This window comes from Astyanax mexicanus, chromosome 18 (assembly GCF_023375975.1).
Source record: "Astyanax mexicanus isolate ESR-SI-001 chromosome 18, AstMex3_surface, whole genome shotgun sequence".
Lineage (NCBI taxonomy): Eukaryota > Metazoa > Chordata > Actinopteri > Characiformes > Acestrorhamphidae > Astyanax > Astyanax mexicanus.
In genome coordinates this window covers 2,620,009-2,646,966 of record NC_064425.1, presented here as the reverse complement: position 1 = coordinate 2,646,966, position 26,958 = coordinate 2,620,009, and the positions used below count along the sequence as shown (strand labels likewise).

The 26,958-nt window shown below is 37.7% G+C and overlaps 3 protein-coding genes across 5 annotated transcripts in view; all 3 read right to left on the bottom strand.

Moving 5' to 3' along the window:
- Positions 1-9,583, bottom strand: part of si:ch211-286b4.4 (zonadhesin) — a 99,348-nt gene extending 89,765 nt beyond the window's left edge. For 2 of the 3 annotated variants that reach the window (XM_049467184.1, XM_049467186.1), the window contains exons 1-6: positions 9,375-9,583; positions 7,331-7,437; positions 6,588-6,741; positions 4,959-5,058; positions 3,443-3,609; positions 1,233-1,466 (exon numbers count right to left, since the gene is read on the bottom strand). In XM_049467184.1, the coding sequence (XP_049323141.1) occupies positions 1,233-1,466; positions 3,443-3,609; positions 4,959-5,058; positions 6,588-6,741; positions 7,331-7,437; positions 9,375-9,513 (901 nt within the window). In that variant the 5' untranslated portion in view covers positions 9,514-9,583. The remainder of the gene's footprint in view (positions 1-1,232; positions 1,467-3,442; positions 3,610-4,958; positions 5,059-6,587; positions 6,742-7,330; positions 7,438-9,374) is intronic. The other variant, XM_049467185.1, reaches the window with a different exon arrangement.
- LOC111194282 (multiple epidermal growth factor-like domains protein 11) lies at positions 9,516-26,441 on the bottom strand. Its single transcript, XM_022677922.2, has 14 exons — positions 26,369-26,441; positions 26,095-26,221; positions 24,793-24,926; positions 23,297-23,500; positions 23,050-23,199; positions 21,672-21,851; positions 19,000-19,116; positions 18,743-18,892; positions 17,190-17,342; positions 15,367-15,582; positions 15,104-15,208; positions 12,215-12,359; positions 11,826-12,120; positions 9,516-9,593 (listed from the first exon to the last, which is right to left on the bottom strand). Exons 1-14 carry the CDS (start codon positions 26,436-26,438, stop codon positions 9,516-9,518), a joined length of 2,124 nt encoding a protein of 707 aa, XP_022533643.2. The 5' UTR covers positions 26,439-26,441.
- LOC111194286 (multiple epidermal growth factor-like domains protein 6) overlaps positions 26,442-26,958 on the bottom strand; it is a 33,390-nt gene continuing 32,873 nt past the window's right edge. The window contains exon 22 of the mRNA XM_049467429.1: positions 26,442-26,722. Within this exon, the coding sequence (XP_049323386.1) occupies positions 26,442-26,722 (281 nt within the window). The remainder of the gene's footprint in view (positions 26,723-26,958) is intronic.

Sequence of the window (26,958 nt, the reverse complement as noted above, 5' to 3'; positions counted from 1 at the left end):
TATTCAAAAGCAGTGTGTAAGACTGGTGGAGGAGAACATGATGCCAAGATGCATGAAAAAACTGTGATTAAAATCCACCAGGGTTATTCCACCAAATATTGATTATTTCTGAACTCTTAAAACTTTATGAATATGAACTTGTTTTCTTTGCATTATTTGAGGTCTGAAAGCTCTGCATCTTTTTTGTTATTTCAGTCATTTCTCATTTTCTGCAAATAAATGCTCTAAATGACAATATTTGTTTTGGAATTTGGGAGAAATGTTGTCTGTCTCAAACATGAACCTATAAAAAGCAAAATCAAAGAAACTGATTCAGAAACTGGTCTCTTAATTTCTTCCAGAGCTGTATTTAAAAAATGTATAACCCATCATAGCCATGTTTATTATGCATAATGAATTGTGTTCATAATACATTAATTTATAACATGTTGTACATCAATACCAAGAAACTCAGTCCCAGCTGGTAAAATTATGTATTATAACTAAAAATACCTTCCAACTAATGAACATACCCTGAATAATATATATTAAACTATTCTTGTCTTGAGTATAATATTAATTATAGTTACTGTTATAATGTATTATAACAGGTCTTTGTGCGCTCCAAGTAAAGTGACAGATTTTCGCTGTGGGACTAGGTTATTAATAATAGATATATACATTTTTAAACATACATATTACACATATTACAGCTTATAATGTATTATGACCACAAGTCGTAATCATTGATAATTTTTTAAAAATATTTATAGCCATGTTTATTATACCTTATGAATGCATTTTATAATATTATATGATATGAATATGTTTATAGAGCCTAATAGAGATGACATTCATAGAAAGTGTTACCACTACTGATTATGCTTTCTGATAAATAGTTATAATCATGTTTTTAGGCCTCAAAATTGTTTATAGGGTCCTACTGACATGACATTTACTTCAGACTTCTGTTCTTTAGCTTTTTAATGTGGTTAAAGCTAAATCACACCTAAATCATCACATACCTATATCAAACCACATCATGTGGCTCAGTTATCTCAAGAAGACTCACTTATCTGGCTGCTAATGAGGCTAAAAGTACTGCATTCCTCATAAAAACAATATTACAGCCCATAGAGTCACATGATCACATTAATTACTGGAAACCTGCTGCTGCTGGTTTGTCCTATATACAGGAGTGTATTGATGTGTGTGTGTGTGTGTGTGTGTGTGTGTGTGTATGTGTTATTCACCAGCAGGGCAGGGCAGACAGGCGGAGAGCTCTGTGCTCATGCTGATGCTGTTGTAGCGGCCGATTGGACACGGCAGCGGAGACGAGGAGCCAATCGGACAATAATGACCAGGAGGACATCGATCACCAGTCTGTCCATCATCAGGTGTTGGGGACGCAGCTCCAGAGAGACAGAAGTGTCCTGCTTCACACGGTCCAGAAGCAGAACTCTGTCCAGGAGCCTCGCAGAAATAACCTGGATGTGACAAAAGTATTACATTACATTACATTACATTACATTTGGCAGACGCTTTTCTCCAAAGCGACTTATAATAATGAAGTACAAAGGTAATAGGAATTAAGTAAGTAAGAGTAAGTGCTCTTTGAAGAGCTCTGTCTTCAGGAGTTTATTAAAGATAGTGAGGGATGCTCCTGATCTGGTAGTAGAAGGTAGTTAGTTAGAGGTGTTAGGAGAGTAAGTGCTCTTTGAAGAGCTCTGTCTTCAGGAGTCTCCTAAAGATAGCGAGAGATTCTCCTGATCTGGTAGTAGAAGGTAGTTTGTTCCACCATTGGGGAACTCTGTATGAGAACAGTCTGGATTGCTTTGTGTGAGTGTTTGGCAAAGCGAGGCGACGTTCACTGGAGGAGCGCAGCGGCCGGGAGGTAGCGTAAGCCTTCAGGAGCGAGTGCAGGTAGGAAGGAGCCTGTACTGTCATCACCTTGTAGGCGATTGTAAGAGCTTTGAATTTGATGCGAGCATCAACTGGTAGCCAATGGAGCTCAATAAGCAGCGGGGTGACATGTGCCCGTTTTGGCTGGTTGAAGACCAGACGTGCTGCTGCGTTCTGGATCATCTGGAGTGGTTTTACTACACAGGCCGGGAGGCCAGTTAGCAGGGCATTGCAGTAGTCGAGGCGTGAGATGACGACCGCTTGTACCAGGAGTTGGGTGGCCTGTTGCGTCAGAAACGGTCTAATTTTTCGGATGTTATAAAGCGCGAAGCGGCAGGACCGAGCAACTGAGGCCACATGGTGCGTGAAGGAGAGCTGGTCATCCACCATAACACCCAGGTTCCTAGCAACCTTTTTCGGTGTGAGAGAGAGAGAGAGAGTCTTGAGAGTATTGGGACAGGCTTTTTACTAGATTTTGGTGTTTTACTAGCTTAAAGGCTAAGTACCAGCTAATATGAAACTGTAATAAATACAGCCTAAGCTGAGTGCCTAACTTGTGATTATCAATGGTTAAAAAACATTTTTTCCCACAAATTTAAGAAGTACAGCTTAATAGACTTTGATTTGGCAACACCCGCTGTCTTCTGAGTCTGTCACATGTCATACATAACGTAGATGGTGGAAAACATGACAAAAAGGATGATGCATAATGACAAAAAGGTGTATCTTTGGCTGCAGTAATTTGATGTACAGTGGGACACCCGTGCACAAATGGCCCAAAGACCCAAAATATCCAAAAAGTGGACAAAATTTGTAAATTAAAAAAAAAGAGCAGACTGGAAAGGGCTGTCAGCCCACTCTGTTTTCTGTAGTGCTCCATTCATTCCTGAAGATTAACACAACTATAAGATGTAGAAAGCTGATGTTGTGCCGAATTCAGCACCCCCACCAGGAAAAGCACCCCCTCTCTCTTTCCCCACAATCAGTCTGCCATAGCTAACAGTGTTTGATAGCGGCGCTATTCACTGTTTTCTACCAGTGACAACAGTCGGCATCTTTCTGGAATTTCCATAGTTTTAAGTAAATTAAATACATGTGATTGTCATTTTAATTCAGGTTTACATTTTTAATCAAATATGTTGTTACATTATTTTAGATATTATGTGAGATCAGTTTTTGGATTATATGTATATAATTCTGACATTGTATGCATAATGTTTTCTAACAACAGTAAATGTAATGTGGAGAAATATGTTTAGGTTTTAAAGTGAGCTTAAGTTGGATTTAACTAATTAAAAAAAGAAGTACAGAAAAGGTTGTACTTAGTTTTTTGTGATTAACTGTAATTCCGCAAATGTTGTTCTAAGTCACTATAGGTTGGGCGTTGATTCATATTAGAATTATGTATCTCCCACCGTTGTAAAAGCCTCGTTTTTTTACTGACCTATACTGACCTGACTCTTTTTCTCTGTCTCTCTCTCTCTCTCTCTCTCTCTCTCTCTCTGTGTGTGTTTACAGATATCTGTATCAGTGTAATGCTGTGTGGTATGAAGCAGTGTACCTGGGGAGCAGGGTGCACAGCCCTCTACACTGCCCATCCTTGTATATGGATTGATTGTGCCTGGTGGACAGGGATACTGATTTTTTGAGGATGTTCCTGTTGGGCAGTAATGACCTGGAGGGCAGTCGATTCCTTCAGCTAAAGAGCCGTTTGAAGGACAGTAATAACTGAAGAAAAAGAAGAGAGAAAACAGTGGGTTCATGTCAAATATTGCACCTTTTTATACAGCTTATCTTAGCAAGTGAAAATTTAAGGTAATAAATCTTATTTTCTTCTCTGATAATACTTTTTGTCTTACTAAGTATTGTGTAAGTGTTAGATTATTTTGCTTATTTTAGGGATAATTATCTTAATCATTCTTACTTAGAATTTGAACCTTATTTTAAGTCATTTGAACTTAAAATAAGCACAATCAAGCAGCAATCAAGTTATTCTGATTCTTGTGTCCAAAAACAGTGACTTTTTTGCTTGATTTAGGTGTTACTTCACTCATTTTGAGACTTTGCCTTTGCTTTTTGTAAGAAATCTTACTAAGAAAATGTATTATATAACATATATTTGTCTTAATTTGCATATATTTTGTCTAGTTTTTGCCAATGGATTTTTGCAGTGTAATCATTCATACATTGTGACAAACAGGGATCCCTATTGACCTTGCACTGAACTCAAGTATTTTTGAGAAGTCTATTGTGAAACACACCTAAAGAATAGGCTTACCTTCATATTTCCATGCTTTATTCTTTATTTTTATATTATTAACACCATTTATTGCCTCAAAACAGCATATCCCCTTGTTTACTTTCAATCTGGGCTCTCATGACACCATAAGAATAATAATAAAAAATAAAAAGAGTAATAAAAAAACACTTTTTTCAACCAATAATATTTACTGCAAGTGAGGTATGAAATCTAGAGAAACAGCTTAGAAACTGCTAGCCCTTAAACTTAGAACTAAATCCGCCTGGTGCTGCTCGTGTATTTTGTTACAGTAATAATCCATGTAATAAACTACAATCAAAATCCTAATCCTTTCAATTTATATAAACTCTAATTTTACTTTCACTGAAAAGAAAACTCCTGTGTGAATTGATTTGAGTTCTGTGCATTTAAAAATAAGTAAAAAAAAAAAAAACAAGAACAAACACGCACTGGGTAAAATTTTGATCAAAACATGATCAATTCAATGAAGATTTACAAATTCTGGAAGCATTTACATCTCAGATGATGACATTTTTAGCAGCTCAATGTCTTATATGTCTGCTATAAAGAAAAATAATAACATGTGGCTATAGCATGTCTCTGAACATAACTGTGTTATAACAAGTGAAAAGGGAACGGACAGAAATGAGAAATGAGAAAACACACCAAAATAGGCCGGGGTTCTAAGAGATAAGGTGGACTGCAGTGTGACTGTGTTCTGAGTTTAATCTGAAGTGTGTGTGACGCATGCAGGATGATTTTTCGGGTGTACGATAAGGCGTCTCATTGATAGTGAGTCTGTGAGTGTAAGTTTTACCCCTGGGGACAGAGGCTGCAGCTGGCCTGGCCCTCGCTGCTGGTGATGGATCCTTGTGGACAGTCTTGAGGAGCGCTGGAGCCTCTAGGACAAAAATAACCTGAGTGCAAAAAGACAGAGCGAGAGAATAAAGGAGGTCAGAGTGAAGAGAGGCAGAAGAGAGGCAGAGAAGAGGCAGAGAAGAGGCAGATGGGCTGAATTTACCAGGGCTCTTTTCATCATTTTAAAAGTAAAATGTAATGCTCTTTAAGCCCTTTTTAAGACCTTAATAAATAAAATTTAAGATAAAAAAATTTAGTCCTAATTTCTTTGGGGTAAAATAATAACATAACATTTCCCATTTGTTATAATTTTTTTTTATTTTGAAGCTAACTCGGCGCTAACGTTAGTATGTTAGCTAGCTCGACCCTAATGTAGCTAGCACGCTGCTAACCCTATTTCTTTCCCCGGTAATGAAGCTAACTCACCGCTAATATTAGTATGTTAGCTAGTTCGATGCTTATGTAGCTAGCACTCTGCTAATATTAGTTCTCTCCATGTTATTGTTAGCCAGCTCTCCGCTAACCTTAGTTCTCTCCCCGGTAATGAAGCTATCTCATCGCTAACATTAGTATGTTAGCTAGCTCGATGCTAATGTAGCTAGCACTCTGCTAACCTTAGTTCTCTCCCTGTTAATGTTAACCAGCTCTTTGCTAACCTTAGTTCTCTCCCCGGTAATGAAGCTAACTCATCGCTAACATTAGTATGTTAGCTAGCTTGATGCTAATGTAGCTAGAACTCTGCCAACCTTAATTCTCTTCCCGGTAATGAAACTAACTCAACAATAATGTTAATATGTTAGCTAGCTTGATGCTAATGTAGCTAGAACTCTGCCAACCTTAATTCTCTTCCCGGTAATAAAACTAACTCACCGCTAATGTTAATATGTTAGCAAGCTCGACGCTAATGTAGCTAGCACTCTGCTAACCTTAGTTCTCTACCTGTTAATGTTAGCCAGCTATTCGCTAACCTTAGTTCTCTCCCTGGTAATGAAGCTAACTCACCTCTAACGTTAATATGTTAGCTAGCTTGATGCTAATGTAGCTAGAACTCTGCCAACCTTAATTCTCTTCCCGGTAATAAAACTAACTCACCGCTAATGTTAATATGTTAGCTAGCTCGACACTAATGTAGCTAGCACTCTGCTAACCTTAGTTCTCTACCTATTAATGTTAGCCTGCTCTTCGCTAACCTTAGTTCTCTCCCCGGTAATGAAGCTAGCTTGTCGCTAACGTTAGTATGTTAGCTAGCTTGACGCTAATGTAGCTAGAACTCTGCTAACCTTAGTTCTCTCCTGGTAACGTTATCTAGCTCGCCGTTAATGTTAGCTCCACTAGCCTTAGTTCTCTTATGGTAACATTAGCTAGCTCACCGCTTAGTTAGCTAGCTCTCTGCTAACCTTAGTTCTCTCCCCGGTTATATTTCTTTCCCTCCGGCATGCAAATGCACCGTCTGAAAATGTAATATCTACAGCAAATTCACTGCAAATTCAAGACAATTTAAGACCTTAATTCCCCAGATTTTCATTTTAAGACTTTTTAAGGACCCGCAGGAACCCTGTTTGTACTGAATGAGGCAGGGCTGAGCTACCTGTAGGACAGGGTCCTCCTCTGCTGTCTCTGATTAAAGCGTTGGGGACTGAAGCTCCGTGTCTGCAGTAAAAACCCTCCCAGCACTGTCCTGTTGGAGCCGTCAGCCCAGATACGTCACAGTAATGACCGGGAGTGCAGAGAACACACTCGTCCTGCAGGAGAAAAACATCTGTTAAAATTTACTGTTTCATTTTGGCCCAATCCCAAGTATTGACAAGTATTTACGTGTAAATATGTGTATCGGTTGTTCTTGGGTTGTTCTTTTGTGTTTGTAGCCAGTCCAGTCCCTAAACAATCCACGCTGACGTCATTACTCACTGCTCAGTGGGCTTGCCAGTGTTGTGCCAAATTCGTCACCCCCGCCATGAAAAGCACCCTCTCTCGGGTGCTTACAAATAACTTTGTAAGTTCATTAAAAAAATTCAAACACAGAAAGATGCCGCTCCAAAAATGATCTGATAACTCAATTTGTAAATTGGTATTTTTTCCTTTTAGTAACTCACTTTTATTTTAATTTCCTACTTTTAGTAGATATTTTAAAACATTAATCTCACCGCTCATCTATAAGGAGCTACTAAGACACAATATAGACTTATAATTTTAGGTTATATATATATATATATATATATATATATATATATATATATATATATATATATATATATATATATAATTAATATAATTAATACACATAATTAATACACATAATTAAAACACATTGATAATACAGTGTATGCATACCTTTGAAGTTAATTTGCTCCTGTTACTAAAAGTCCCCTCTGGACACGGCTGGGGGTCAGTAGAGCCTCGTGGACAATATTGACCTGCAGGACAGGGTCCTCCCTCACCTGGGAAAACAACTACACCTTACACCTTACTTCTTATAAATTTTACATTTAATTAGACAGTACTGAGCCAGAAATGACCACGTACATCTATGTGCTTTGTTTTTACACAATACCCTAAATAAAAAATTCTGCTTTTAATATCTGTAAATATCAATATCCTCAAGGATGAATGATGTAAGTGGCAAATATGAAAAAAAATACCAAACTTTAGACAGGAGAAACTTTTAAACAGAAGAAAATACACATTCTGCTTAATCTGTGTCATTTCTATCCTCATAACTTTAAAATACATTTTATTATTAAGCATAGTGTCATTCCTGTTACTTTCATTCCTGTTACTCAAAACATAAAAATAACATTAAGTTATTCACATAAGTGAATGCCAGTAACAGGAGTGCATTTTTTTGTCATAAATATTAATTATTTAAACATGCAGTCATGCATTTCTTTTAAATAAAGTCACATGAGTTTTGGTAAAAGGAGAGAGAAAATTTTTAAATATCTTTGGATTAGGAACCTTGTAAAAAATGAAGTAAAGCTGTCTGAGTTTGACTGTTTTAAATATTTAAATATATGTGTTATCAGATTCAGAGTTAAAAAAAAATAAAGAATATAAGTTTCATTTGGAAGAGTTACAACAAACGAATTGCACACATTCGGTGGAATTGCCCAAAAGCTATTTTAAGTATCAGCTATTATTGTGTGGGTTTATTTATTTATTTATTTTCAAAATGTTTAATTATTTATGCCAATCATTTAGACTTTAGCAAAGTGCATGCCTTAATTTCTCCAGTTTCCCATAGTGAGCATAAGTACAGTAATTGCCAATTTGCTCAAAGAATTGCAGCACATTAACAAATGGCAAATGTCATAAATCGTTGCTTATTTAATTGGCAAAAGCAGATAAACTTTTTTAAGACCAATTAAAATATGAAGGAGAATAAAAAACTCTGAAATAAAACAAAAAACACTATATATGCATGCACTGAATTGATTCAATTAATTATCATGTAATTTATTAAACAGAAATGAAAAAAGTGGTTTACATTAACTAATATTTACATGAACAAATCAATAAACCAGGGGACAATACTCATTCCTGTTACTGGCACTCAGTCCTGTTACTTTTTATGTTTTGAGTAACAGGACTGAAAGTAACAGGAATGAGTTTTTAGCATTGAGTTAGCAAAAACATAAAAAATAGCTAAATGGCAGCTATGTTAATTGCATGAAGACACTCTTAGAGCACATTCTAGTGATTTTCTCAAAATTTATATTTTAAAAATAAACCAATAAGATGTAAGAATTCATTTAGGTAACAGGACTGAGTGTTGAGATTGAGCTGCTCAGTCATCCTTACAATAAGATCAAACATACAGAAAAAAAAAAAACTAATGAGGGAACTTTTTGAATTTTGGTCTTCCCATGATCTTCAGAACCAGAACCAGCTGATGATGTCACTTCCTGTTGTAGGTGTGACTTCCTGTTGTAGACTGTTCCAGATGTTTCAGATGATCAGGGTAATGTGTTATAGTAACAGGACTGAGTGAAACCCAGGGACACAACTAACTAAAATGTGTATTTTAACTTAAATATTATGGATTTATTATGAAAAAATATTTTTAAAGCATAGATGTTATTTGGAGTCACACAACAATGTTTATAGTTAGAGAGTGGGGAGAATGGGTAACAAATGCTATTTTTAAAAGTGTTCTAAGTAGTTTTTATTAATATTTTTAATTACATATCTTACTTTTGCAATTAGGTCAATTATGTACAAGATACTGTGCTTAATAATAAAATGTATTTTAAATGTATTTTGTGTGCACATTTATACTTGTAATTTCCTGGGCACAGAAATGACACCAATTTGGCGGTATATGTCGCATCAAATCACAAATTTTACTATGGGGTATCGATCATATTGTACACTGTACCTGTAAATGATGACTGTGGCTGAGGTGAGATGTTTCCTCGTGTGCAGTAAAACCCAGCAGCACATTCACCAGAGACAGAGGTGGCATTCTGCTGAGAGCAGTAATGTCCTCCATCACACTCCCTGCACTGAGAGATCATACTCAGAGCAGAGTCTGGACTGTAGGTCCCCAGTGGACAAGGTCTCCAGTCATACCCCGTCCCCTCCAGACAGTAAAAACCTACAGAGAAATCAATAGGCCTTAGAGTTCAGACAGGAACAAGAGCAAAGGAGAGACAGCTCTGGAAAAAAATTAAGAGATCACTTCAGTTTCTAAATCAGTTTCTCTGATTTTACTATTTATAGGTTTATGTGAGTAAAATGAACATTGTTGTTTTATTCTATAAAATACAGACAACATTTCTCCCAAATTCCAAATAAAAAAAATGTCATTTAGAGCATTTATTTGCAGAATATTAGAAATGGTTGAAATAACAAAAAATAAATAAAAAGATGCAGAGCTTTCAGACCTCAAATAATGCAAAGAAAACAAGTTCATATTCATAAAGTTTTAGAAATCAGTTCAGAAATCAATATTTGGTGGAATAATCCATCATGTTCTCCTCCACCAGTCTTACACACTGCTTTTGGATAACTTTATGCTGCTTTACTCCTGGTGCAAAAATTCAAGCAGTTCAGTTTGGTGGTTTGATGGCTTGTGATCATCCATCTTCCTCTTGATTATTATATTCCAGAGGTTCCAGAGAGATTTTTCAATTTGGTAAAATCAAAGAAACTCATCATTTTTAAGAGGTCTCTTATTTTTTTCCAGAGTATGAATGTGTGTGATGTTTTTGTTCACCAGAGTGTGGCACTGTTGGCTTTTTATGTCCCTGTATGGGGGTCTACACTTCAATTCAGCTTTAGTATCAAAACTGCATTAATACATTTAATCATACTTAATACTTCAAAAAAACTTTACTGAAATAAATACATTAAATTACATTATTGTTATTTATGTAGAAGTACACATTGTCTAGAAAATGGGAATTAAAAAATGTCAGAAAAAAATATATGGTACTGACACACCAAAGGTCATTAGATAACATGTACATCTTTATAAGTTATGATGTGTTATCATGTGAGTGAGGTTGGACACTGGACTTATAGTTTGAGCAAGGACTTTTAGTGGGTGCCAAATGGACAGGATGTTTTATTTCCAAGGTTATGTAGTGATTTAAAGCATGTCCTCCGCAAGAAATCACATCCACTGCAAGTTAGCACAGAGTTCTTTAGTTTCAATGGGACATGGCCAATGTCATTGGACATAATAGTCCAATTACACGTCAATAACAAAACACATAAACTAAATAAAGCACAGAGCTACCACTATGAGCGGGAGATCGCTGCTTCGAATCCTGGTCATGCAGCTTGCTATCAGCTGCCGGAGCCCTGAGAGAGCACAATTGGCTTTGCTCCCTCTGGGTGGGTACAGTACAGTAGATGGCGCTCTCTCTTTCCCCTCATCACTCCCAGGGTGATGTGGATCAGAACAAGGCTGCGTCTGTGAGCTGATATACAAGAACCAAGTCGCTGCACTTTCCTCCGAGTGTTAGCACTGTGATGCTACTTGGCAATGTTTAAAAAGAGGCCGAGTCTGACTTCACATGTGTCGGAGGAGGCATGTGATAGTCTTCACCCTCCTGGTGTTGGGGGGCCTAATGAGTGGGTTGGGTAATTGGCCTTGTAAAAATAAGAAATAAGAGTAAAACTAAAAAAATGGTGAAAAACTACATTTTAATGTCTCTTTAAAAAGTGATTTTTTTAAAAAGAGTATATTACATAGTTTGCACATACACTTGGGTGGAACATAATAAACTACGCTATATTTAAATATGATCTTGAATCTAGAAATCTAAAAAGGTTAATAATTAACTACAGGGGATGGACAATGAAACTGAAACACCTGGTTTTAGAGCACAATAATTGATTGTGGTGACGGACAGTTCTGGTGGAAACAGGAGAGTTGAGGTGCACATTGAATTCTGCGTGATTTGATCAGCCGTGGTTTTATGTTTTTTGGATACAATCCGGGTTAGCACCCGAACATCCCTTTCAGACAGCTTTCTCTTACAGCGTCCACAGTTAATCCTGTTGGATGTGGTTGGTTCTTCTTGGTGGTATGCTGACATTACCCTGGATACCGTGGCTCTTGATGCATCACAAAGACTTGCTGTCTTGGTCACAGATGCTCCAGCAAGACATGCACCAACAATTTGTCCTCTTTTGAACTCTGGTATGTCTCCCATAATGTTGTGTGCATTGCAATATTTAGAGCAGAACTGTGCTCTTACCCTGCTAATTGAACCTTCACACTCTGCTCTTACTGGTGCAATGTGCAATTAATTAAGATTGAACACCAGGCTGCTCCAATTTAGCCATGAAACCTAAAATCCCACACTAAAATGATGACAGGTGTTTCAGTTTCACTCTCTAACCCCTTTGTATGTATAGTAATACAGAATTGAATATGAGAACTGAATAAAGGGCCCATACCTTGAGGGCACTGTAACCGTCCTCCATCCACACAGTACCATCCAGCAGTGCATGTCCAGCACTGATTGGCCTGTGTGGACGTCATGAAAGTCCCTGGATCGCACGGCACTGGGTGAGGTGTTCCACTGGGACAGTAATGTCCCTCAGGGCAGACGTTGCCTGAGGTCCCGTCAGTAGGAAAGGCAGTGGTGGCTTTCTCAGTACAGTAGAATCTTTTAGGGAAAAAAAAATAATACAAATAATATATTGAACTGATACCTCTTATACTATATAGAGTATAGAGTTTGAGTAGATTTTGACACAAACCCTTCAGAGCAGAGTCCAGTGGGCACAGTGAGGCCTGTGGTGGAGCAGTAGAATCCTCCAGGGCAATGCTGGCACTCTTCTTCACTCCCCTGGCCTGTGCTGTTAGACCAGGTGCCCACTGGGCAGGGCACAGGGTTGATAGTGCCTACAACAGAGAACAGAATCATGTTATCATGTACTGTATTTACAGTATATTTATGTGATGTGGGGTTGATGCTGCAGTTGGTCTCCGCAGGTTTAGGTTCAGCAACAGTATGTACTAAAAGAATGAGGTCAGCTGACTCTACCTGCATATACTGAATATAGACCAGGTTATTCCATTAATTGAATAATTTTTTTGTCCCTGATGAACAAGGCCATATTCCAAGATGACTAGAATATCAGGATTGATGGGGCTGGAATTGTGAAAGAGTTCAGGGTTCAGGGAGCATGAGATTATCATTTTCACACATGGATTGAGAGAGAGTTCACCACAGAGTCCAGATCTTAACCTCATTGAGGATCTTTGGGATGTGCTGGATGGAGAAGAGCTGCTTTGTGCAGCGGTCAGACTCTACCATCATCAATGCTGCTGCAAGATCTTGGTGAAAAATAAATAATAATAATAATAAATAATAAATAATAAAAAATAATAAATAAATAATAAATAATAAATCTTGTGACATTGCATAAGATTATTGAAAAAATGCCACAGTGAATGCAATCAAAGATAAAGGCGCTCCAACCAAATATTAGAGTGTGTGACCTTTTTTTGGTGGCTTTTTTTTTTTGGCCAGACAGTGTAGAATATACAGAGGTGGAAAAAGTACTGAAATATTGTAATTAAGTAAAAGTACCTTTACTTGGCTAAAATTCTACTCAAGTTAAAGTACCCATCTAAAAATATACTCTAGTAAAAGTAAAAAAGTACTCAATTTAAATGTACTTTGAGTAAAAGTTACATAGTTACTTTTAATTATTTGATGTAAAAAAGTAAAAACAAATCATAAATTAAATAGTTTTTAATTAATTATTATTCCACATAATAATTTGGACCTTTCAGGCAGTATTTGTTCAGACCACCCCATAAAACAAGTGGTATAGGTTTCTATGATCCATTTTTTTTTCTTTACTATTAAAAAAGTTATGGTCATATATGTGACTATAAACTGTATTTTTATAGTTTTACAGTTCATTATTATTTTTAACTTGCCATTGCTCTGCTTTAACTGCTATTTACATGCTTTTTTTTAAATTTAAGCAGATTGTTTAATGATAAAAGTACTTATATCACATGCTTTCGCAGGTTTGATGTAAAAGTTTTGAAAGCTGACAGCTCTGTCCGGGGGCGGGACACATTTTGCATTGCATGAGGACGTTACTGCCTCGTTAATCCACGTGCGAGCATCCGTGCGCCGGCGCATCCGTGGCAGTTTTTTTTTTTTATTCAGACAATTGTTTTTTTTCCCCCAGCATTTCATTTGTTACTCAGTAACGGGGAGTTTTCCAATGTAGCAAAGTAGATTACTTGTGTCAAAATGTACTGTACCTCTTTAAAAAACTACTTTAAAAAGGACAAATTATTCATAAAATCTACTCAATTACAGTAACTTGAGTAAATGTAACTCATTACTTTCCACCTCTGAGAATATATACTCATCTTCAAAACAATAGTTGCACCCTGATGGAGTCAACTTGGTAGATAGTCAATGTCAGATTGGCATTGAGTGATTCAGAGCAGCAGCGGGACATCTCCAGTGATGAACTACGCTATTGGAGGCACTGTGATCAGTGCCAAGATCAACAGTTTGTTGTTATTCATCACATGTACAGAAGGCCTGGTGTCGTGGCATGAGGATCAATTTCATAGCATACCAGATCTTTTTTTTCTTCATTACAGCCACTCTGACAGCCCACCATTATGTTAACAAGGACCTGCAACCAGTGGCCTTCAGTGTTGGGCACGTTACTTTGAAAAAGTAATTAGTTATAGTTACTAGTTACTTCTCAAAGAAAGTAACTGAGTTACTAACTGAGTTACTCCACTATAAAAGTAAGTAGTTACCAGTAAAAGTAACTATTGTGTTACTTTTGCATACCTGTCAAGTTTTGAATTAAAAAATAAGGGAAATTTTCCACCGCCCGCTTTGAGCCATTCCACCAGCCCAACTGAGGTTCAGTTTCCCTTACATTTGACAGGAAATCTAAAATAACCACCTGTGAACCACAAACTACAAACTACAACTATATAATCAGAATCTAATAGGCCTACCTTTGTTGACATTGAAATGTTGTGGACATTTATTCAATGGATTTAAAATTCCCCACACCAACCCTCCTCTGCGCTCCGCAAAACCAGCAAGCTGATTGGCTGTTTCTCCTGAAAGGCGGGACTTTCTCCTTGAACTGGCACCATGATTGGCGTTAAAAGATTTAATAATCTCTCATTAATACGGTGATAAATACTAATACGGGAGGACGGCGAAAAGGAGGGGTAAAATACGGTAGTTTCTGGACCAAAACGGGAGACATGACAGGTATGCAGCAAGTAAGGTGCAGTAACGGGGTGTAATGGGGAAATGGTAACGGTGTTATAGTTACAGTCAGAGTAATTAGTTAGATTACTCCTTACTGAAAAAAGTAACGGCGTTAGTAATGTCGTTTATTTCAACGCCGTTATTCCCATCACTGGTGGCCTTCCTTTTTCTGAAGACATACTCCAACAGTACAATGCTCATCCACATACTGCTAACATCCCAAGAGCTTCCTTCCAAATAAGCACTGCGACCCAACACTGTCTATCTTTGTCAATTTTTTTGATGAAGAAACTTTTATCATCCTATAGATCCTATACATCTTTCTTCTCATGGTTTGAGACGTAATTCTGATGCAAAGCGCATGCAGTAATACCTTTGGGGCAGTAGTGTCCAATTGGACAAATTGAACCGGAGGATCCAGTAGATGGACTGGCTGAGTGGGAGCCTTCTCGACACCAGTATCCAGGGAAGCACAATCCTACAATCAAAATCAATTAATGAATCATTAATAAGTATCTATAAATGGGTAATAATAAAGCAGATGAGTTAATAATTCATTCCCTTGCTTATGTTTAAATACTGAAGATTTTAAGGCAGGGACTGCTGCACATAATCTGTAAATCACTGAGGCTTTACCTGCAGGCTCTATAAGGCCTACTGTTGGGCAGAAGTGTCCTGATGGGCATTGAAGACAGCCAGTTAGGCTATCCATGCCTTCTAATGGGTTGTAGGTACCAGCGGGGCATGGGAACTGAGTGGCATAACTTGTTCCTTTAGGGCAGTAATGACCCTTTGGACAGGACTGCAGGACAGATGCATTAGAGACTCCAAACCTCTCATCACAGTAAAAACCTGATGAAAGGAAAGAGTATTAAAAAATAAAGAAGATTTTCCACATCTGAAACCCCTATAACATTCTCAACATATACACCTATATACATACATACACATACTGTATAAACACCAACTAAATTCTGTATTAATACAGAAAGAAGTATTGTCAAATAATGTAACACAGCTTTACTTTCAAACTATACTCAATGACATAAAAATACAGCACCAATGAAACTGGAAACTGTGAATTAAAGTGTATATGACTGAATATAAAGTTATTTGTAAGTAATTACAAAATTAAAGTTGATAGATTATGGCTTATGCCAATGAAAACCCAAAGATTAGTGGCTAGAAAATTAAAATATTATACTCCAATACCAACTGGTACTTTTGGTACGCAGTGTGGACGGTGTGCCAAGTCCTGCTGGAAAATGAAATCCGCATCTCCATACAAGTTGCTGTAAGATTTTGTGGAAAAACAAAACTTTAGACTTGATAATAAAACACAGTGGATCAACACCAGCAGATGACAGACATGTCTCTCCAAACCATCACTGATCATCAGTAAATTTTACATTTCATTTAAAGTAAATCAAGGGATCAGAGTCTTGAGGAAGAGTGGAGAGACACACAGTCCAAACTGCTCGAGGTCTAGTGTGAAGTTTCCACCAATCAGTGATGGTTTGGAGAGACATGTCATCTGCTGGTGTTGATCCACTGTGTTTTATTATCAAGTCTAAAGTCAGTGCAGTTTAGTTTTTTTACAGCTTCCCTCTACTGAAAACAACTTTTATAGAGATGCAGATTTCATTTTCCAGCAGGACTTGGCGCACTGCCCACACTGCGTACCAAAAGTAACAATTGGTCTTATATAATATTCAAAATTTTGAGATAATGATTTTCACGTTTTTTTTTTTACTAGCTGTAAGCCATAATCATCAACATTAAAAGAAATTAACACTTAAAATAGATCACTCTGTGTTTAATACATATATATAATATACAGCTCTGGAAAAAAAATAAGAGACCACAATAACAAACCACCAAACTGAACTGCTTGAATTTTTGCACCAGGAGTAAAGCAGCATAAAGTTATCCAAAAGCAGTGTGTAAGACTGGTGGAGGAGAACATGATGCCAAGATGCATGAAAACTGTGATTAAAACCAGGATTATTCCACCAAATATTGTTATTTCAGCCATTTCTCATTTTCTGGAATTTGAAAGATATGTTGTCTGTAGTTTATAGAATAAAATCAGAGAAACTGATTCATAAACTAAAGTGGTTTCTTATTTGTTTCCAGAGCTAACTTTCTTAATGATATTATGCACAAGTACAAAACCTGCCTAAGACATGACTATAGTTACGTTTCATTACAATTATGTGCAACATTTTTTGCCAATGAGTGCTTTAATGTTAAATAAAATTTGTATTATTAATAATAACACGTTTTGTATTAAACATTGAAGTATTTTATTGATATGAACTGTAGGACCATTCCATAATATTGAAAATGTATATATGGATTTCTTTCATCCAATAAGGTACCAATCTATCACTTATCCATCCTCAGCACTTGTGCTTAATTTACTGCTTCCTGAGAAGATGTTTATAATTATATCTTGCCCTCTTCACAGATTGTGCAGTTGGCCTGCTTCTGTTTGTCCTGGTACGTCCCAGAGGGGCAGAGAACTGGGGCAGGACTTCCTGGGGGACAGTGATGACCGACCGGACAAGGAAGAGCTAGGTCATCAGTCTGACCGGGGGGGCACCAGTAACCTATCATACAGAGGACAAGGACAGAGTTATGCATCTGCAACAGTACGACTGCTCCATATCACTGTAAATAAAAACAGAAAGAGGCTTTAACTCGCTGTATATGTTTCATATATGTGTAATAAACTGAGATAAATCTTATTTAAACCCTTAAAGAAGTGAGCTGTTCCTGCTTGTGGTAAACTCCTCAAAAATAATTAACAAACATTATTTTATGCTTAATTTCAGGTTGTGAAAATTGCCAGATTTGTTTAATTTAAGCAGTTTATTTAGTGCAAAATATGTAATTATGCAAATAGAAACAGACACACTTCTCTCCTTGTGAAAGAGCTTCTGAGGTGATGATCCAAAATCCAAAAAAAGAACATGTAACCAGAGCAGAGCAGGAGTAGGACAGCACTCAAACCCTCATATAACTCATATAACCCCAAAATATGTGTTCAGCACTCAAGACACCCAGAAAGTACAGCTAACAGGCGTTCTTTAGCCTCTAAATCTTCTGATCAAGGTTATTTTGTTCTCTTTTAAAGCAATAAAAATAATATAAATTAACAAACGATGAATAAAATGCAATTTATCACAAACAACTAAAGAAAATAGTGTGATAAAGTGTTAATTATTATTATTTGTATAGCTTGATTCCTCTCTTTTTTCATTTCATTTTGATGTCAATTTTGATGAGTTCAGCATAAAACAGTAGATGATTCAGCCTGTAATTGTCTTAGTGGACGTCTGAGAAAAAAACATACATGGTCGTTCTGGACAGGAATAAAATCGCAGAGGATAAAAAACCCCATAAAAGAGAAAATTAGCCCAGAACCCACTGAGATACTAATCATCCAGATAGTGCTTAAGACATGTAAATAGTGCATTACAACAATCAAGGCGTGACGATAGAAAAAAGCACGAATAATCTTCTCTGTGTCCTGAAAGAAAAGCATTTTTCTGATTTTGTATATATTTTTCGATTGGAAATAACAGGCCTGTACGAGCTTTGTTATATGCATTAAGAAATAAATGAACTGAAATTTAAGAATATTCTTTATTGACAGAATTTTCTGTTTGTTTCAGTAAGCTACAGTATCAGTGAAAAATAATATAACATTACAACAAGCATTTGTTATCACTGCCAGTAACTGACTTGTACAAGTATGCTGGGGAAATACAGTAGTAATTTATGTTAATCAAGGATTCATATATGTTATTATCTCTGTTTAAAAAGTGCTTAGACACTAATCCTCTTGAGTAATTAGCTCCGTTGGCACTCGCATTGTGGAATTATTCAAATCCAATAAATTCCTCCCAAGGAAGTAATCCCTTCTGAGAGGAATGTAAATGTTGATAATAATAATCACTCTGTAATTAAATGCGATGTGAAGAAGAGTTTTGTGTGCTGTACGTACCCGGACTGCAGCGAGCAGTGGGAGCTCTTAGGCCTCGAGAGCTGCAGTAGTGCCCGGCTCTGCACGGCTGACACTGAGCCTGGCTCTTTAAGCCTGATGCCAGGGAGAATGTGCCCACTGGGCACGGCTCTGGCTCTCTGGAGCCCTCAACTGGTAAACACATATGCACAAAAAATGATTTTAATATCTAAATAATGTCTGGACTAATGTCTGGATACTGCTGGACATCTTCAGACAGAGCAAAGAGCAGTAGTTACCACAGTAAGAGCCTTGAGGGCAGATGCTGCCAGTGATGCCATCTGTCGGTTTAGATTCTGTAGCTTCTCCAGTGCAATAATAACCAGAGGCACAGGGACCACTTGGCAAGGCCAGGCCTGTCGGAGAAAATTAGGGATGGATTATGGATGTAGGTTAGTCTGTTTGCACTTTTACTGGTATCATTTTACAAATTATATTTAGTAGTCAGGAAAAGCAGGGTCATACACGATAAATCCAACAAAGTGCAAAAGGGCAAAAGAAAGGTCCAAAAATACAAAAACAGGTCAGTAACAAAGTAGACAATACAAAGAAATGCACTGTGGAGGAGCTAGGAAAAGTTCTCAGATTAAATACTCAGCTCTGAACTAGGCCTGGACAATAATTCGATATCGGTATTTATCGCGATAAGAAATGTTTCAATAACGGTGATATCACTTTTGTGGTATATCGATATGTATTATGTACAGAATCTGTCACGGACAGGCGTTTTTTACTGGCGTCAGCTCGCCGCAGAGCCAAACACATTCAGCCCCCATAGCTGTGCTACCTCAGTGCGTGATGACGCAATCACACAGGCACGTAGCCAGATAGGCTAGGCTAGGCTAGGTTAAAATGGCTAGGCTAGGCTAGGCTAGGCTAGGTTAGGTTCAGGTCCGCTCCGCTACGCATCTAAAATGTCTCGAAACGGAGCCGGGACGAGCGGATCCAAGGCTAGGGTAGACTCGGTTCGGTCAGCCGCGGCTCCGCTCGCTCGTCCGCTCGCTCATCCGCGGCTCCGCTGGCCCAGCCGCGGGTCCGCTCGCTCATCCGCGCCTCCGCTCGCTCATCCGCGGCTCCGCTCGCCCAGCCGCGGGTCCGCTCGCCCAGCCGCGGGTCCGCTCGCCCAGCCGCTTTGCTGCAAATTGTGCCGGTGAGTGGAGCCGACAAGCAGCGTAACGTTAATACATCTAATCTGTTCCACCACCTCAAGCATCTTCACTACATACAATATTTTCCTTATACTGACTGAAGCACTTTAATAGATTATGTTGAAACTAAGTTATTTAAAGTTTATGAATCCTTTAGGTTTGTTTATTTGCCGTTGATATCATGTTGAATACCTCTTGTATTCTGGCTGAAGCACTTTAATAGATTATGTTGTCACTAAGTTATTTATAGTTGAAAAATCCTATAGGTTTGTTTATTTGAAGGGAAAATCTTGTTGCTTTTATGTATATAAAGGCTTCTTGTATTATATATCCTAGTTAAAACACTTTTGTTTTAATCTGTTAAATTTGTTTACAATGAATAAGAAGCTCTGCCTCTGTTGTCATTTAAAGTTATTTTTATTTGTAATAGTTATATAGGCTTATGTTTGGCAGGGATGTCATGTTATTATTTTGCTATATGCAAATAAAATTGAGCATTGATTTATTTTGACTACTTTTATTTCTAAAGTATTAAAGTTTTTGTGAAAGGAGGTTTCAAAGACTTAAAAAACATTTTCATACAGTAGTAGGTACAGATTTCCATTAGATAGATTGATACAAAAAGTGCAAATACACAGTTAAATAATAATTTAAATTTGCAGTGCAAGCTGCAGAGATTGCAGGGATTCTTTTTCTGAGGCCTTCAAAGTATTTATCGATATCGAAATTATATCGTATCGACCGAAATTTAAGGAATATATCGTGATATAAATTTTGGCCATATCGTCCAGCACTACTCTGAACTGAGCAAACCGAGGGGTATATATAATAGGGAGGGCAGGTGGAGCTAATTAGTAACTTGGAGAGTGGGAACGTCTAGCGTCATGTGATCAGCAGAGTCAGGGAAGTCTGGTGTGGGTGCAGGATGGGAAATTGAGTATGTATATCACAGTTCAGAGTCTTATAGGGCTTGTTAGTCCTTCATACAGAGATTTTTTCAGATGCACTCTATAAATCAAGGGGCGTGATAATCACTGGTAAGATGGTGCTGAACAAGCGACCAAAGAAACACACAAATTTCAGTATTTAAGTTAAGTTAAGTTAAAAGTGACGATTAGCACTATATTGCCATAGTTTAATGTGTAGTTTCATTGTTTTTTGACCAAATTCTTCATAACAAGCATAAAAATGATCGCTAGTAGTTTGTCTCAGTAGTTAGCTAACTAGCTAACTTTCCCGTTCCACCTTAATTAGTGCAACAGATGGCAGAAGCTGCAGCATTTAAGGCGGTACGGAAAAATTCTATAAAATAAAAGCTAATCAAAGCTAATTTCTGCTCTGCATCACAGAGGAATGAATTAAGGAATGCACAAAAATAAAACATTTCTGCAACTTTTTTCCCCTTTCTGAAGACATACAATAAAATACAGACCTAAAGTTAACTAGTTAACCAGCAACAGCAGCAGCAGCAGCTCGGTTACTGAACTTTAGCGCTCCTGATGACGTATCGGGTGCTTGAATGGTTTCCCAATTCTTATGTGGAGAATTTCAATCCTTCTCTTGGTAACTCGAAAAGAAGGGGTAGTGGTAGGGGTGAGTGGTAGGGCCAGGGGGTAAGACTCAAATACTACAACAGTACTGGGTCTGGACTCTTTTGGGTTAAGATATCAATTAAACAGTTAATAAAAAGTGCATAAATGCACTGTTTGTCATTTATCTGCCTATACGTCTGTATTTCTGTAAACTGAATTGAAGTAACCCACCAGTGGAATTGCAGAAGGCTCCAGGAGGGCAGGGTATGGGCTCTGAGCTGCCTGATGGACAGTAGTACCCTGCCTGGCATCTCCCCCCGGTAGAAGTGGCAGGACACAGACAGTTAGCATTGGTATAATTATCCAGGTCAAACGGCTGAGGGTTCCAGGCAGCTGAGACACAAAACCAGCCTGTGGAAGAAAAACAAACTCATGAATATACACATATATGAAAATAGTATATTTTGTGTATTATTACTGTAAGAAACTGAATTGTTTTCCAAATGTATAAAAACATTGCTGATGGTACATTCATTAAGACCACTCTACATCTTTCATAGAAGTTAAATACCTTATATTAAGTCAGGCGGACAATTTTTAGTGTGATTTTTTAACGGGATGCATTGTGGAGAGCTCACACTGCACGTTTGAATCATTGGTCGTGTACAAACATCACTGCGATTAATTTTGTCCAAAGCAAAATGACAGATTAATAACAGTAGAGCATTACTAAGCAGCAGGTTATAAATAGCTAACTGATTGTAATCACAGCAGCCCTGTGCACAGAGCGTTTGCACAGCATTGTGCTTTAAATGCGACTTTTCACTCTTAAAAGCCGCTTTTAACTGCAGTAAGCTTTTAAGGTGCAACGGAAATCGAAATAAGACGCTGGTAAAAAATCTAAAATCAAGTTTATAATAAATATTGTTGGGTTTAGTCTAGTTTAAACAGTAAAGCAAAGGTATAAAACACACTTTAATCACTGAAATATTTTATTGTCCGCCTGTGAAGTGTAGTCAATGATTTTTTTCTACTGGTTAATTACGTTATTATTCAGTATCAGTATGTAACGGTCTATGAAATCTACAGTACAGTTTTTTTTCTCTTTTATATTATATGTAGATGGATGATATGAAGGGTTTTTGTGACCTGCTGCGCACATCATCACATCATTTGAGGATTTTAGCTATTATATGTCCTCGAAAAAGTGTCTTTATATATCAGGAAGCAAGACACCCATATGAGAAAGGCCATCACTCCACCAGAAACGATTTTTATGGGTATATTTGCAGTGAATTTTGGGAAAACAGGTTGTTACGATAAGAAATCGGCTCGCAAGACTCCAGCTCACACTGTGAGACATCCCTCCTTGCATCCGACTGCTCATTCGCAGCTCGTTTTGGCAATTAATCGAACATTGCTTCCCCTCTCGCACTGCACGATAAACGACACAACGCACAGTGAAGCCAAAATTCGGCACGATTACAAAATTCGGTCACATCCACAGGCTTAAAATCAGGCTAAAATTGCACAGTGTCCGACTGGCTTTAATCCATTTCAAGCATCCCTTGACCTCTATGATACTTTACAGTTCAGCTGAGCAACTGACCAGCTTTGCATTTCCCTGACACAGCTGTCAGTCTTTCCTTCTCACAGTAGTGGCCTGGAGGGCAGGGTAGGCAGCTGTCCAGGCTCTGGGTCATGGGCTCAGGGTTATAGTAGCCTCTTGGGCATGGGAACTGCGTAGCATGCTTTGTGCCTGTGAAAACATATTCTCAATATATGAATCTGATACAAATATAAAATCAACAATTTCACTTTTATGTCTATAAAACCATGATAAATTAAAAAACTACCATCAGGACAGTAGAAGCCAGGCGGGCATGGATAGTGAGTATAGTTGCTGGTGATTTCTGGGCAGTAGTATCCAGCATGACAAATGCTACACATAACCTGGCCAGTAAGGTTGGCGTAGGTGCCTGCTGGGCAGGGAAGTGGCAGTGCGCTGCCTGCTGGGCAGTGATGTGCTTGAGGACAGAGTCCACCCTCTGTGCCTGAGCCTGTAAAGACATGTTAATTTAATGCTTAGATACAAAACACATCTCATTATACATACTACATTAACAAAATACTATGTTATACATTTATAAATGCCAAAAAAAACATGTGCACCCAGGAGGAAGTGTTGAGATGCAATGTTAATTTGAAGGAAGATACTGTAAGACATTAGAATGCTAGCTATATGTGGCTGAGCATTGTCCTGTTGAAATAAAGCTTGTGCATGTAATGCATGTAATGAAGATCAAAGGCAGCATTCATTTTGACAGGTGATTTTGATTTTTTGTAGTCTTTGTCTTTTTATTCCATTTCCCCCCAATATACAGGATCAATTACCCAACCCACTCATTAGGACTCCCCCTATCATAGTGATGCCCCAACACCAGGAGGGTTAAGAAGACTAGCACACGATACATGTAAAGTCAGACTCCGCCTCTTTTTGAACGAAAGCGCAGCGACTCGGGTTCTGATACATCAGCTCACAGACGCAGCCTTGTGCTGATCCACATCACTCTAGGAGTGATGAGGGGAAAGAGCACCATCTACTATCTGTACCCACCCAGAGAGAGCAAGGCCAATTGTGCTCTCTCAGGGTTCCGGCAGCTGATGGCAAGCTGCATGAATGGGATTCGAACCAGCGATCTCTTGGTCATAGTGGCAGTGCCTTAGTCTCTGGACCATTGAGTTTTGTTTTCCATGATAGCGCAGCTAAATTCATTCCATAAATCTTGTTTATTCAGTAAGTGGGAGAGGAGGAGCTGCTGGATAAATCAGCTCTTCAGAGTGAAGAGTTCAGGGGAACCGGTCTTAAGGACGTTGTGTGGAGCAGCTGCGTTCCTATTACTGCTTCAATAATATAATTTATTACAAATAATTTCCCCATTTGTCAGTCTTTGACATTTTTATTTAGTTTTTAGTATTTGATGAAAAGTGTAATAAATTTTGTCATAGTTTTCGTTTTTAATTAATACTTTATATTTAGTTCTCATTTAATTTTCGTCATTAAAAATCGGTGAAAAAGGTCGTCAGCAAAGAATTTTTCATCATAGTTTTCGTGTAACGCATGACGATGATTCATTTCTCCTGGCGCTTAAGACACATGGACACACTGCCATCCTGAGTCACTTTATAACAGTCTGTCTTGAGAACTCGCCAAGTTTCATTCCTGTTATATAATTCCTTCCGAGTGCAACTATTTTTTATTTTTTGATGATAAATGTTTTTCATTCACATGCATTTCATTCATATTCCTAACATGGCTTTTAAAGTATTGTGTAAATACAGAGGCTCATACCAGTGGAGGAGGTAGCTCCGCTCGGGCAGTAGAATCCCTCATAACAGTGTCCAGATGGCCTGCTGAGGCCCACAGAGCCACAGAACTGGCCCGCAGGACACGAACTGCAGCCTGAGCGATCTGTGACATACAGGCTGTAAACAGATGGGCTGTTAATTATTGCATCTTTCATTGAACAAATCATCACTTACACTGTAAACCCTAATAAGTTAAGTCCCCTAGTAAAAATAATGAAGTAGATTAAAGTATACTAAGCATTATTATGCTATAGTGCACTAAAGTGTTCTTGTAGCCACATTATTATTAATCAGTATATTTAAAGAGTGCTTAAATAGAACAACGTTTTTTTGTACTTATTCTACTTTATTGTATGAAAAAATAGTGCAAAAGTCTTACTTAAATTGTGCTAAGTGTACTTAACTGTACTAAAATGGACCTATTTCAAACATACTTAAGTATCATTTAAACATACATAAACTACTTCATGTATGTAACCCCATATTTTAAATATGCTTACAGTAAAATTATAATACATTTAATGATCATTAAAACTGCATCACTATTATACACCAGGTATATTAGAAATGTACTAAGAATTGTTCCTGTCATTTGTAAGTAGCACACTTCTAGTATTTACTTCATTGGGAGTAAAAAATATATTTTAATATACTGTACTACAATTTTTAGCGTATTACAAATTTACTTAAAATGTTTCAAAATTTAGTAATTTAATTTACTTTCTAAAAAGTAGTTCACTTAAAGTACATTGTACTTTATATAAGTATTTCAGAAGTATATTAAATTTCATTAAACTAAAAGTGTACTTCATAGTAGTATATATATTTTTTAATAAACTATATTGTACTTTTCAACAGTATGCAATGATAACAGACTAAATTAGGCAACTTATTTGCCTATTTTAAGTTGGTTCAGTTTAAAGATCTCCGTTTGAATAGTACAGTATATGTGCCCACAAATATTAACTTAACTATAGTATATAGTTCAGTAATGTTTATAAAATTCCATTTCTTTTTTCTTTTATTATTTTATTTCTAATGTTTCCCATCTTCCCCATCTTTCCCATGTTTCCCCAACTTTGCACAGCATTAGCATTAGAGTAGCATCACAGCACTAACGCTCGGAGGAAAGCACAGCGAGTCAGTTCTGATACATCAGCTCACAGATGCAGCCTTGTGCTGATCCACATCACCCTTTTTAGTAATGTGGGGACAGAGTGCTATCTACCCACCCGGAGGGAACAACTTATGTGTTTACAGAATAGAGTCCGAAGAGTGTTGTTACCTGTTGGAAAAGGTCCCGAGTGGGCAGGGTAGAGGTAGACTGGTGCCCTCAGGACAGTAATGCCCTAAAGGACACGCTCCCCCAACCCCAGTGCTGAAATTCCCATCAGGGTTCCTGAAATTTATGCCTGAAAGATTGAGGGTCACACATTAACTCTTGGCCAGAATCTAAATGATCACAGTACAGTCAAGGATGAGACTCCAACTATGGAAGTATGGAAATCAAAGCTTCTTTTTAAGGAAAGAAAGAGATGGATGAAACAAACTGGGCATACCTGCTAGACAAAAATACCCTGACTGGCAGGGACCAGTTGGTTCCACTAGTCCCCAGTCCTCACAGTACATGCCTTAAAATGATAGGTGGGTGTAATAAATACATAAATACCCGATGACCGCAATTAACACTGCCAAATATGTAAGTATAGCAGGGGCACTGTTCTCACCAGCTGAGCACAGTGAACACTGCTCTACTTGGCTCTGCCCTGCTTTGGGACTGTATGTGCCTGGGGGGCAGGGGAGGATGTCCTCCACAGTGCCCCCTAGGCAGTAATGGCCCTCTGGACACAGCTGGGCCTCCTCGCCTTCCAGACAGAGCCATCCGGGAGGACAGTCGCTGCACTCTGCCGCACCTGCACATACAGCACAATGTTTATTTTTTATTATTATTAACAAAAACAAAAATATATAACCCTGATAACATGTATTCAGGGTTAATACACTTTTTATCCAGTAAAAATCCATGACTTTTCATGTCTTCAAGGCAAATTTTCACAACCATATAATCTTTAAAACGTCAGAACAGACATGGACCATAAAGCCAAAAATCAACTAAAGCTATGAGGATAAAAAAATAAAATTTTTATAT